Consider the following 14254-nt stretch of genomic DNA (forward strand, 5'->3'; position numbering starts at 1 on the left):
AAACTCCAGACCCAGATAGATAGAAGGTGGTGGTGGTGGTACCGTTTTCATTGAAGGTGGTGGTGGTGGTACTGTTTTCATATATATAATCTCTTAACCTTTCTAACAGATGTCTGAGCTAGGTCTTGTTTCTACATTTGCAAATAAAAAACTGAAGTCTGGAGGGGCCAAGTGACCTTGACAGGGTAGTACAAGTTGTAGGAGCAGAGCCAAAACACTTGTCCAGGTCTTCTGATTCCACTTCCAGTCGCGTTTCCGTAATTTCATAAATAATTACAGCCCCGGTATCCTTTTAAAGCAGACATTATTTTCTGGAGGATAATCTTTTATAGAAATAAATTAAAATTCTTTATCATTGGTCACCTTAGTGAGTCAAGGCTATTTTTCAGAACTGTACTTTATCAATATCTGTGTCCATCCATGTGCTTTTATATTCTTATTTCTGTTCACTGAGAGTTTCAACATTAACAAAAATTATCTCTGATTCTGCCCAAAATTGATCTAGTAAAACAACCTCTATCTCTGTCTCTCAGATTATATTATTCATTGCAGAAAGAACAAAACAAATACCATGTATATTATAATCAAGATAATTAAACACTAAAATAATATCATTAGTTAAGAGGCTTTGACATTACAAATATATAAAACTAAAATATTCTGACAACTCAGGAATATTTCATGAAATTAAGATTTTAAATTTAATTAATAATCACTTATAGGAGTGATTCATTTTTAATTAAGATTTTTTACTAGGTCACTAGACTTCTGCCAGTTTTTAAGGTCATCAAAACAGAGTTGGCCATGTAATAATAATAATAACCATTTATTAAACACTATGTGCCAGGGAATCTGCTAGATATAATTTATCCATTTAGTCACTTAGTATTATTTACCCTTTTTTATTTAATAGGTACTCTGTAGCTATTTTTTTATTTGATTTTAAGACCCTTAACCTATTTTTGTAACTTTCATAAAACTCTAAGTATAGTTAAATCCAGTAAGTACAGACAATGTTGGGGATATCTTAGGGGCTTAGCTATTATTTTTTATGAATTACAGTTTGGCTTGACAGCTGTCCTTGTGTTGACAGCTCTTCTGATTATAGCAGTTGTCAAACTCCATCCTTAAGCAGGTTGTAAATCCTGGCTTTTTCCGATTAAAACTGGGTCAGAGCCAATGGCAGGTTAACTAGAGGCCAGTATTCTACTACTGTATGTCTTCACTAGTTCATTCTAAATAGGCTTTGCATAGCAGCATACTAAAACCCTTACTTGCCTCTATTTCACTTTGGTGTTTTTTAATCTTCAGATATCAGTCCTCCTGTTGTTTTGTGATTAAACACGGGTCTTGCTGAAGAGTATATTAGTGTAAGTGTGGTCTTCCTTGTAAATGGCCTGTTAGCCTTCCCCTCCTCTCCCTCCACTGGGAATACTAACATCATTGCATCTGTGTCTCCCAGGGGAAATCAAGGCTTTTCCTTGCACGTGCAGTCATGTGATTTCAGAGTGGGCAGGCTTTGTATCCTCATGAGCCCTCGGTCTTCCACGTAAAGCACCATCTGTTCTGTTCCTTCCACGCTGTTACAGGGCAGTGGGAGGAGGCATTAGAGTGAAAATAAATAAAATAAAAAAAAGAAAGAAATTCATCATCAAAACCCTGAGGATTAATGGAGTCAGAAGGCTCACTGCTCTGAATGAAAATTCATCTTCACCTGTGCCAGTGTCAGGGCTGCCTCTATGGCACTTGACAAATAGAGGTTCCCAGGGTACCATAAATTCAGCAACTGTTCTAATCCCTATAGACTTGCTCAAGCTTTTCCGAGACAGGCTTATGACTGTTTTTGTATTTCCCAGCACATTGTGGGCACCAATGTATCCCCTCATTAATTTGGCAAAATGTTAGCACCCTTCTCATCTCTCTCGCATCGCCTTTCCCTTTGTCCATTTTGAGGGGACGGGCAGCTCACACGTTTCTGAAAGATGACTCTGCCTTGTGAATTGTGCTTTACTGAAGATGCCAAAGGCGGAGAAATCAATTAACTAATGAATTTTGAGCAAATACTAAGTTCCCAGCACTGTGCTAGATGGAGAAGAGAACATAACAAAGCGTGTAATCAAGTAGCTCACCACCTAAGTGGGGGTACAAAGCATAGTTTTTCCAAAAGCTATTTGTTGGGCACCTATCTTTGCCAGTTGGCTCTGTGCTAAACAAACATAATTGATGCCTTCCTCATACCAGGATGAGATTCACCTGTGTGGTGTCCTCTTATCCCTTAAATCGCACTCACCTTTGTTAGGTTAGGGGATTGTTAGATAGCCTGCTTAGCCTTTTCTCAGCTGGTTGGCTGTGCTCCTCTGGATGTGGAACTTAAAAGCGTAAGCTCTATTCCTGAGTTCGTACTGCCACATTATACCATCTCTCACTGTTGGAAAAGTCACTTCACTCTGTGGCACAGATGAAAGTAATGCTTCCTTGTCTGAGACGGCCGGCGTAGTGTCTTCAGCTGTAGTTCTCATCGATGTAGCCTTGATCTTCCTGCTTAGGGGTCTCAAGTGTTGGGTTAGATTTGAGAAGTGTGATCTGACAACGGTAGTTATTATCCTGTATTACAGATTTATACCCTGGGAAATTTATTCCTCTGATACTGCTTTAAAAGTTCCAATTTTAAAACCTAACCAAGTGTTTCTTACAGTAAGTTGAGACTGATAGCTGCAGCAAAAAGGTTAAATGATTATTTCTCAGAATATAGATGTCAGGTAGCTAGTTCTATGCAGGATAAAACCCTCTTCTCACAACTACTTGATACTAGGCAATGTGTCTTTAACTTTGTTACATTTTATAAGAGACTGCCTTCCATTGGAATCTAATTTGGTGTACAGTGATTCATGGTAAAACCTCTGGAAATGTAAAATTAAAATGTCCATAATATTATTTGGGGAAGATTATTTTAAATTCTTTAAGAGATATTATAATCCTACATAATTTCTGTTGAGTCCTGAGCCTTGGTAAAGATATTCTGTCTCCGCCATCCTCCTGTCTGTGACCTACCGTAGCAAAATATGATCTTAGCCCATTAACACCTGTCCTGGGACTGGAATAGGCAATTCTTGCCTTTTTCTACCTTTTCTCCTACTCTCTTATTTATTCATTCATTCATTCATCAAATGTTAATTTAACATTGATAATCCTGATAGCCTTCTAAGAAATCCCGCACCACTAGAGACAGAGATAGCATTCTCAAATGGTCTGACTTTAGCTCAGAGTAAAATTCTGTCCTCCACCTCTGTTCACTTAGAACTACCTCTGAGCCTGTGCTATTATGGAGTAGAGTTTGGTACCTGAGTTTGTCAGGGTGGGTAATACAAAGGATCGCCAAAGCTGTCCCAAGTTTATAACTCATCACAACCTGATTTTGGCTGCTGGCTTTATGCCATTTTTTAGCATTATAGCAGGGAGCCCAGAGCTGGAAGCAGCCACCAGCAGAGTAAGGAGTCAAGGGAGCCAGAGAAACTATCCTTATCTGAGTAACAACAAAGAGCAAAAGAAGAAATATCACTGCTAAATCATCTAAAACCAAACTCCCAGGACGCCTGGGTGGCTCAGTCAGTTAACCATCCGACTCTTGGTTTCAGCTCAGGTCATGGTCTCGCAGTTGTGGAATTGAGCCCCACGTCAGGCTCCATGCTCAGTGCAGTCTGCTTCACATTCTTTCTCCCTCCTGCTCTGCCCCTTCCCGCTCACATTCTCTCTCTCTCTGTCTCTCAAATAAATAAAATCTTTTAAAATTTAAAATAAAACCAAACTCCCATAGAGTTCTACTTCCATTTGAAATGTAGAAAAGTGCAAAAGAACAATGCTCCCATACTAACAAGAAGAAAAGGATAGATAATCTACAAGATCATTAATTTCTTGAACCCATAAGATAGCAGAGGTTGCATGGCAGCAAAGAAATCTGGATTCCGAAGGATAACAAACCCCTACAAGACACACAAATTGTCTCACCTTTGGTGCAGCACCCAAGGAGGAGGCATCCACCATGAAAGCAGGAAAGAAGGCAGCTAAAATTAACAAACTCTTAAAGTGACCTAATGTGACATTCTAGAGTAACCAGGAGCCTCAGACCCAAGAGGAGTAGTCCTCATTTGCATGCCCCTTTTCATTAGCTAGGAGACCCAGAGAGGAATTGAGAACGGAGAGAGCCCTTCTCAGTGTCACCCAGGCATGAAACCCAGCCACTTCCCTGGAGTCTTATTTCATAGGAAGCAAAATGCCTTAAGCCTCTCGGGGAGAGCAGAAAACTTTTCTGTCCTCTTCCCCTGTCCCTAGGCCCAGGCAGATAGCCACTGCTTTTGGAGGAGTAAAAGCAAGCTCTTTTTGCCACTCGGGAAGGTCAAGGAGCCCTGCTCTGACCCAAAGCAGATATCTCTTGCCACTGAGAGCAGGGCACAAAACTCTCTCCCTCTCCAGACATGTTTTCCCTCATACAAGGTGGAGTTTTGTTGACATTGGGGGGGGGGGGTGGCAGGAACAGTGAGAAATCACTGCCTCTGAGGGCCTGCATAAGTCTGAGACCAGCCCAAAAAGACAACAACTCCGTTCCACTCCCACCATGAGACTTGCCCCGAGTAATAAGCAGTAGCACTCTGAGCGATGGGGAAGGAGCAAGAGTGCAGAGAGAAACTCCCTCTGTAGTAGACATGCATGACTACTGAAAGCTGAGGGTGGAGCAGGAATCCTGAAAAAACCCACTGGCACCTGCAGCCACATACAAAACGTAAGGTGGCAGCAGCCCACAGCTGGAGGAACTTGAAGTGTGTGATGCATTGACGTTACCTATAGCAACAACAAAACCCAAACCCAGTTCAACTGCCGACCAGATTGATTCAACACCCATGCTCATGGCATGACAGTAAAAGAGGCATACCTATTTCTGGATGTAAATAGTGTTATTTAATGTAGCCTCCACTGCCCTTCTACATACAATGTTCTGCATTCAATCAAAAATTATTAGAGTAGCTGGGGAGAAACAACTCATTGTCAGGCTATAAATCAGTAATTGATAGAGCAAGTAGATAAAAATTCAGCAAGGAGATCAAAGAATTGAACAATACAATCAACCAAGTCGACTTAATTATCATCTTTAGATCTCTAGACCATCTAGAGAACACTCCACCTAATAAACAGAATATATTGTTTCAAGTACACATGGAACACTTACCGAGATAGACCATATTCTAGGCCATAAAACAAATTTCAACAAATATTATAAAACTCATACAAAGTTTGCTCTGTGGCCACAACAGGATTAAATTAGAAATCAGTAACAGACACATATGTGGAAACCACCCCGCCCCCACAGTTGTCAGAAACTTAAACACACTTCTAAGTAACTCATAGGTCAAAGACAAAATTCCAAGGGAAATTACAAAATATTTTAAACTGAGTGAAAAGAAACACTATCAGAATTTTGGGATGCAGCTAGAGCAGTGTTTAGAGGGAAATTAAATGCGTTTGTTAGAAGAAAGCTCTCAAGTCAATGACCTAAGCTTCTACTTTTCAAAAGTTAGCGAATGAAGAGCAAATTAAGCCCAAGATAAGCTTAGGCATAAACTAAGATCAGAGAGCAGAAATCGCTGAAATAGAAAACCAAAAATCAATGAGAAAATCCATGAAATCATTGAAAACCTTTGAAGTGGTTAATAAAACTGATAGACCCCTAGCCAGAGCAATAAAAAATAATAATAATGATAATAAAAAAGAGAAACAAATTACCAATTTCAGGAATGAAAGGGAGTGGTCACAGATTGTACAGATATTATGAAGCAAATAAGGAGATATTATGAACAACTTCATAGCAATAAGATAACTTAGAGGAAATGGACACATTTCTTAAGACACAAACTCAAAAGAAATTGATAACCTAGATAGCCTTATATCTCTTAAAGATATTGAATTTGTAGCTAAAAACTTTTCCACAGTAAAACTAATTCTCCACATCAACTCTTCCAGAAAATAAAAGAGGAAAGGCTGTCCAACTCATTCTATGAGGCTGACATTACCCTAATACCAAAACCAGAAAAAGACTCTAGAGGAAAAGAAAACTGCAGGCCAATATCTCCCATGAATATAGATGCAAACATCTTTTTTTTTTAATTAATTAATTTGAGAGAGAGATTGAGCATGAGTGGTGGGGAGGGGCAGGGGAGAGAGAGAATCTCAAGCAGATTCCCCTGCACCCTGCTGAGCATGGAGCCCAACACCAGGCTCCATCTCATGACTCTGAGATCATGAGCTGACCTGAAACCAAGAGTTGGACACTCAACTGACTGAGCCACCCAGGTGCCTCAATGCAAACATCTTTAATAAAATGTTAGCAAAGTGAACCCAGCAGTATACAAGAAGAATAATAAATCATACTCAAATATCTTTATCCGAGGAATGCAAGGTTGGTTCAGCACATGAAAATCATTATATTTTACTGCATCAACAGATCAAAATGAAAACAAAACATATGATCATCTCCATATATATATATATAGAAAAAAAACAGTTGACAAAATTCAACCTCTCTTCATGATTAAAAAAAGATACAGCAAAATAGAAATAGAAGAGGGCTTCCTCAACCTGAAGTAATTGATAGCTAACATCATTCTTAATGGTGAAAGGCTGAATGCTTTCCTTCTGACCAGGAACAAGGCAGAGATTTCCACTCTCTCCCCTTTGATTCAACATCGTACTAGAAGTTCTAGCCAGTGCATTAAGGCAAAAGAGAGAAGTAAAAGGCAGATGGATTTAGAAGGAAGAAATAAAACTTTCTTTATTCACAGATGACATGACACCTGCGTAGAAGACCCCAAAGAATCTAGTTTTTAAAAAGCTATTAGAGTTAATAAGTTGAGTTCAGCAAGTTTGAGGACTAGAAAATCAATATACAAAAATCAAAAAGTTCCTATACACTGGTAATGAACAATTGGAAATTGAAAGTTAAAAACACAAGGTCAGTATGCAGATACCAGTTGTTTTCCTTTATACTTGCAGTGAACCAATTAGAAATTGAAATTTTAAAAAATACCATTTATAATAGCCTCAAAAAAATTAAAATCCTAAGGATAAATCAAAATAAATGGACAGAGATACTGTTGTTCATGGGTCAAAAGACTTAATGTTGTTAAGCTCTCCATCCTCCCCAGATTGATCTATATGCACTCCCAATCAAAATTCCAACAGGACTTTCTGAAAAAATTTACAAGCTTATTCTAAAAGTTATATGGAAAAGGAAAGGACCCAGATGGAGGACACACCCTTACTTAGGACTTATTATAAAGTTATAAACATCAAGACAATGTGGTATTAGTATAAGGATAAGTGTGTAAATCAATGAAACAGGATAGATAACCCAGAAATAGACCCAATTACAAGTGCTTAATTGGTTGGTTGGTAAGACTTTCAGAGCAGTTGTACGTTCACAGCAAAACTGAGGGAAAGGTACAGAGATTTTGCATATAACCCTCACACCATGGATAGCCTCCCTCTAAAGAACAAACAGTCCCTGTGTGTCTCTCCTTTACTCTCCCACTACCACTGCACTTCACTTCTGGTCACCATGTGTGTGAGTTTTTCCTCACAACGAGCAGTTCTCTGCAACACCAGCTGGGTGTTCTTCCACTGTCTACCTTCCCCACGCCCCCCACGAGACTACACCTCTGCCTTCAGATGCCAATCACAAGTCCCAGGCTGTCACCTGGGACTGACCTACAAATTGGGGTTTCCATGACCCCTTCCTGGGTTCAATAATTTGCTAGAATGGCTCACAGAGCTCAAGGAAACACTTAGGTTTACTGGTTTAATATAAAAGGATATGATAAAGGTTACAGATGAAACCCCAGCTGGAAGAGATGCATTAGATGAGATATGGGGGGAGGGGAGCAGAGCTTCCGTGCCATCACCAGTACCACCTGTTAAGTATTTCCATGTGTTCAGCAACCCAGAAGTTCTCTAAAACCCTACTTTGAGGGGTTTTATGGAGGCTTCATTACATAGGCATGACTGATCATTAACTCAATCTCCAGCCTCTCTCCCCTTCAAAGAGGATGGGAGGTGGGGCTGAAAGTTACAAGCTTATAATCTGATTGGGTCTTTTTGGTGACCAGCCCCCTTCCTGAAGCAGTGGAGTCCACCAAGAATCATTCATTACAACAAAAGATACTCCTATCACCAGGAAATTCCAAGTGATTTAGGAGTTCTGTGTCTGGAACCAGGGTCGAAGACTAAGTATTAAAACAAAAGATGCCTCTAGTGCTCGCACACGTAGGGAAGTCCAGGGGGTTTAGGAGCTCTGTGCCAAGAACTGGGGACAGAAACCAATGTGTATTTTTTCTGTCATTTCACACTCTTTCCACTCTTTCATTATCAATATCCCTCATCAGTGTAACATTTGTTGCAGTTGATGAACCTACATACCATAAAATTATTAACATATCGTAATATATCATAATCACCCAAGGTTTACAGTATGGTTCTCTTGGCTTTTGTGTATTCTATGGATAAATGTAAAATGACATGTATCCATCATTATGATACCATCCAGAGTATTTTCACTGCCCTAAAAATGTACTGTGTTCTGCCTGTTTATCCCTCCCTCACCCCCAGCCTCTGGCAACCACTAATCTTCTTACTATTTCCATAGTTTTGCCTTTTCCAGAATGTTCATATTGTTGGAATCATACAGTAAGTAAGCTTCTCAGATTGGTTTCTCACTTAGTAATACGCATTTAAGGTTTCTCCATGTCCTTTGATAGCTTGATAGCTCATTTCCTCTTAGTGTTGAGTAAACTTACATTGTCTGATGTACCACAGCTTATTTATCCATTCACCTACTGAAGGACGTCTTGGTTGCTTCCAAGTTTTGGCAATTATGACTTAAGCTGCTATAAACATTCATGTGCAGATTTTTGAGTGAACATAAGTTTTTAGCTCCTTTGGGTAGAAGCTAAGGAGCATGGTTGCTGGATCAGATGGTGAGGGTATGTTTAGTTTGGTAAGAAACCACCACACTGTCTTCCAAATGGCTGTACCCTTTTGCATTCCCACCAGCAATGAGTGAGTTCTGTTGCTGCACGTTGTCGCCGGAATTTGGTGTTGCCAGTGTTCCACGTTTTGGCTATTCTAATAGGTGTGTAGTAGTATCTCCTTGTTCTTTCAGTTCGCACTTCTCTGACGATGTGATGTGGAATACCTTTTCATAAGCTCATTTGCCATATGTGTATCTTCTGTGGTGAGGTGTCAGTTAAGGTCTTTCGCCCAATTTTTCACCCAGTTACTTGCTTTCTTATTGTTGAGCTTTTAGAGTTATTTGTATATATATATTTTTAAGATTTTATTTATTTATTTGAGGGGCGCTGGGTGATTCAGTCGGTTAAGCATCTCCCTTCAGCCCCGGTCATGATCTCAGGGTCCTGGGATGGAGCCCAGCTTAGGGCTCCCTGCTCAGTGGGGAGCCTTCTTCTCCCTCTCCCACTGCACCTCTCCTCTGGCTCATTCTCTCTCTCTTTCTCTCAAATAAATAAAATCTCTCCTTTTTTTTTTTTTTAAGATTTTATTGACTTTATTTGAAAGAGAGAGAGCACAAGTCTCCCAGACTGAAAACATAGGTACATCTTTGGTTCCTGCAATTCTTTTTCGCATTGTTCTTTTTTTTTTTTTTTTAAGAGAGTGGGGGGAGGGGCAGAAGGAGCGGAGAGAAAGAATCTTAAGGAGGCTCCACGCCCAGCACAGAGCCTGACAGAGGGCTTGGTCTCACACCCCTGAGATCATGACCTGACCCGAAATCAAGACTCAGGAGCTTAACCTGCTAAGCCAGCCAGGCGCCCCTGCGTATTGTTCTTTTGGATTGATTTGTTAATGCTTTTTAGATATTAAGGGTATTAGCTCTTGTATGTGTCATATATGTGAATAGTTTCCCAGTTTATGATTTACCTTTATGTATCATATTTTGTGTGTCTGTGGTATAGCTGTTTTAAATTTTTATGTGTTCAAATTTATCAATTTTAGATTTCTGTGTATTCAGATTTATCAGTAATTTTCTTTATGGTGTCTGGGTTTCATAGCAAGAATGGAAAAACTCAGGCCATTTTATTCAGTAAACATTATGATCACAAGCGGTGGGCCTGTGAGCTTTTCAGAAACCTCTAAAAATATTTGAAACCTGAAATAAAATATTTTTTGTTCTAAAAAACAAAGAAAATTGCAAAATATAATAATTAAATGTTTAACTGTAAATATAACATTATATCAGCTTCATTAATTATTAAATTTAGAGTTCACAAACATTTTTTTACAAGTCTTTGCTATGTCCTATCCCCATGAATTTCAGTGGCTCTCATTCTGTCCCTTCTTTCTATTCATACTGACACTGGCTAATTTCAAGTCTCCTAAAATAGTCATAGTCTCCTAGTTGGTCTACCTGCCACACATTTCTAGGCTGTCCAAGTCACTCTTTTTAGAATGATCATCGTAACTCAGAGGCCAGAGTATGCCACTCCCTTCCTTAAATATGCAGACTTTAGTAGAGCACGCAAAACCACGCTTCTCAGCATGGCTTAGTGTGGCTCTCATAGCTCTGCCTCGGTTGACTCAAGTGCACCCCATCTGCGTTTGACTGTATGGCTTCCCAGAGCCGGCAGTCAGTTCTCTCAGCACTCCCACTGTTAGTGGTGTTTTCTCTCCGCAGTGCCTTTCTGTCTCCGCTTCCCGGAATTTTACTCTGTCCTTCAAAGCTCAGCTTACATACCACCTACTTGTGTTTTTCCTGACCACTCAGCTTCTCCACCCACCCCACCCCCACTTCTTTGTAGGTGTGTTGACGGGGGCGGGGGGGGGGGGGGTGTTGAGTGTCCGATTTACATATTAGCCTCCCAGCTGTTAAGTTCCGCAGAGCAGGAATCTTAATGCACCCTTGACAGGACTGGTGTAGCATGTACTCAATAAAATGGCCATTGAATCAAACTCCTTACCCTTCTTTCTTTCCCTGGTTTGTTTTCTTTCTTTCTTTCTTTCTTTCTTTCTTTCTTTCTTTCTTTCTTTCTTTTTTTACCTTTTGTTGTTGCTGTTACATTACATCACACAATGAATGAGTATATTAAATGTCCACGAAGAATTTAAAATGTAACTTGAAAAAAATGCACCCACCACCTAGCTTAAGAAATGGAACATTGCTAATATCTTTGAAACCCCCTGGGTGTGCTTATCCAATCCCACAGGGCCTTCCCTCCATCCCCTCTCTCCAAGATTAACACTATCCCAAATTTTATATTAATGATTTCCCTTATAATTTCACTATATATTTGTCTCTCTGAACAATGGTGTTTAGTTTGGTCTATTTTTAAAATTTTGTTTAAATGGAACCATACTGTACGTATTCTTCAGACTCGCCTCTTTCCTTCAACGTTATGTCCTGGAGGTCCACTTGTGTGTAAAACTATAGTTCATTAGTTTTCAGTGTTGTGTGGGATTTTATTGAAGAAGTAAACAGTGTTTTATTTTCACATGTTATTCTTAGTGGGCATTTGGGTTGTTGACCTTTGGGGTCTATTACGAATAGCGCCACTACACACGTTCTTGCAGACATCTCCTAGAGAACACACGCGCAAGTTTCTCTGGAGTATGTAAGTAGGAGTGGGATGGCTGGGCGCAGGGCCCGCATGTGTCAGGTTTAACACAGACCGGTGTCCCTGGTGGCCGCACCAGCATGCACTCGGGCCATCCGGAGGGGAGCTTCCCCTGCTTCAGCCCTCTTGCGTGCTTCATATTGTCTGCTCTTAATTTCCACCTCTCTACTGGGTATGAAATGGTATCTCCGAGTTTTAATTTTCATTTCCCTGACTACTAATGTGGTTGTTCATCTTTTCATATGTTTATTGCCATTTCTGTTTCATCTTGTATGAAATGCGTGTTTTAGCCCAGTTGTTTCAGCGCATCTGAATTAATGGATCTTTGTTTCTTTGCTGATCTGCGATGCCAGCGTTGTCGTAAATCAAGTTTCCGTATATGTGCAAAAACGTGGATGGCTCTCCGTTCTAGCCCTTTGGTCTGTGTGTCCTTCCTGGGGGGCGATAGATACCATCTTCATAATGAGTCTCCGTATCTATAGGTCCTTGTCTCCTTCCTGTGCCTTGTGTGATGGGGGCCATTTGTTATTTTTTTAAATAAGTAAAATTTCTGTAAAGGGTTGGTCCAATTACTTAGGCCAGCTTTTTTTTTTTTTCATTTGCAAATTTTGAAGTTTAGTTACCCATTTAACCCCCTCTTCAAAGACAAAACAAAATCTTTCCTTTTACATTTACAGTATTTTTAGCCTTTTGACATAGCCTACAAACCTGTCATTATTCTGATCAAAGTAAAATACGTAAACACTATTTTTGTTCTTTCCCTCATCCCATTCTTGAGATAGAGTCTAAAAACCTCAGTTTTTTTTTTTTTAATTGTGTTTGTTTGTTTGCCTCTGGGCAACCAAAAAAGGTAGATTTGATTTTCCTAACCCTTGAAAACGCACTTTCACAGCCCAGTTCTCATCACAAGGCCTGATCACCCACCGGCCACGGTAACATTTCTCATTGTTCGGGATCCCTGACTGCTCAGCCCTTGCCGCTCCTGCTGGAGCGCAGTCGCTTCTCTTTGTCTCACGGTAACCTTGTTTTCCTGTCTGTCGATTCTCCTCCGTCAGCTGCTGCCTGTGAGTTCTTGGACGTCGTGGAGCTGCTGCTCCAGGCCGGCGCTGACCCCACGCTCCGGGACCAGGACGGCTGCCTGCCGGAGGAGGTGACGGCTTGCAAAGCTGTGTCGTTGGCGTTGCAGCAGCACACGACTGGCAAGGCTTAATCAAAAGACTGGAAAAGCACAGTCTGTAACCTCAGAGAGCTTCAGTGATGAAGGAAAACTGCAAAAATAATACTTCTCTTACCACCCACCTTTGGTATACATTGGCTAATAAAATCAGTTCTGAGGAACTGGGATTTTGAAGTCTCAGCAATTCATTCTCCTTGCATCCATTCCAGCAAGTACAGTTTTGGTGATGAACATGGGTACTGTGCATAATACAATCCAATTCTGCTGAGCGTGCGCTGAAATTTATCACTGCTCTAGAGGGTGGGGCAAGGAGGAGACACATCGTATTTCATGATATTAAACATGGCTGCTCTTTAAAAAAAAAAACATACAGAAGCAAAATATGACCGACAGTGCTACACTGACAATTAGGCCAAGTTGCATGAAATCCCAGGGTGGTAGAGATCAAGTGATCCTGTGGCATTTTGCACGGCTGGTCTGAATAGGTAGCTAAAATGTCTCTTCTTTTTGGCAGATGGAATTGAGAATATAGAGAAGACAGAGGGGTGTTAAGAAGCAAGCAAAAGAGAAAGGGTAGAATTTTGTCATAAAAGGGGTCTAGAAGTCAGAGGAATAACCAGATTTACTGAAAACCTCAAAACCTTAGGATCTTAGAATAAGATTCAGCACCCTCACTTGAGGATCAAAGCACAGATTCCAGAGAATTCACTGGTTAGGTCAAGATTCCTTAAACTCACCTTCACAAAATGGGGAGGGATTTCCCTAGGGCCCTTTTAATTGGCTCTGATGTCCCCCATCGTTTTCGGCAGTAGTCTCTGGAAATGAGCTCAGGCCCGCACTGTGAGGCCTGTTTGAAATGTGAAATAGCCCGTAATGCCCCACTGCTTAGCTGTGATTGTAGTTATTTCTGGATACCAGGAGAGCTTTCATGTTTTAATTGAAAACATAGACAAGTACACCACAGTGTTTCTTTAAAGGATTAACAAGTGTGCCACTGTTGAAACTGGCTCCCTACGTTTTCCCCTTAAAGGCTCAAGAACTCCATCTGGGGAATTCCTTGACATTTCTCATTATATAAGGAAAGTAGATAGTTGTCGTAGGAAGAGAAATGAAGTAAGAAATGATTTGAGATGCAAAGATGACTATTTAAAAGATAATTTTTCCAACATGTCACTATTAAGAAAAGTAAGATAAACTTGCTTAGTGGAGCCCTCGACAGTGGACACAATTTTCATTAGCTCCACCTAAACTGTCCTTCCGGAACAAGCCTTCCTTCAGAGCAGAAATGAGGCATATGAATGCTGCTTATTTTGTGATTTTTCTAAGCTCATTTCTTATTTTCTGAGATGTAAACCAAAACCATTCACCAAGACTGTTCATTCTTTAAACGGTCTAATTATCTGTGGAA

At 40.3% G+C, this 14254-nt stretch overlaps 1 protein-coding gene across 3 annotated transcripts in view; it reads left to right on the forward strand.

The window, feature by feature from the left end:
* The window catches only part of ACBD6 (acyl-CoA binding domain containing 6), a 198353-nt gene extending 185340 nt beyond the window's left edge, over positions 1 to 13013 (forward strand). For all 3 annotated transcript variants that reach the window (XM_044387855.3, XM_026509161.4, XM_026509159.4), the window contains one exon: positions 12725 to 13013. In XM_044387855.3, the coding sequence (XP_044243790.1) occupies positions 12725 to 12879 (155 nt within the window). In that variant the 3' untranslated portion in view covers positions 12880 to 13013. The remainder of the gene's footprint in view (positions 1 to 12724) is intronic.
* The last annotated feature ends 1241 nt before the right edge of the window (positions 13014 to 14254 follow it).

The sequence above is a fragment of the Ursus arctos genome, unplaced genomic scaffold (assembly GCF_023065955.2).
Source record: "Ursus arctos isolate Adak ecotype North America unplaced genomic scaffold, UrsArc2.0 scaffold_2, whole genome shotgun sequence".
NCBI classification, from domain to species: domain Eukaryota; kingdom Metazoa; phylum Chordata; class Mammalia; order Carnivora; family Ursidae; genus Ursus; species Ursus arctos.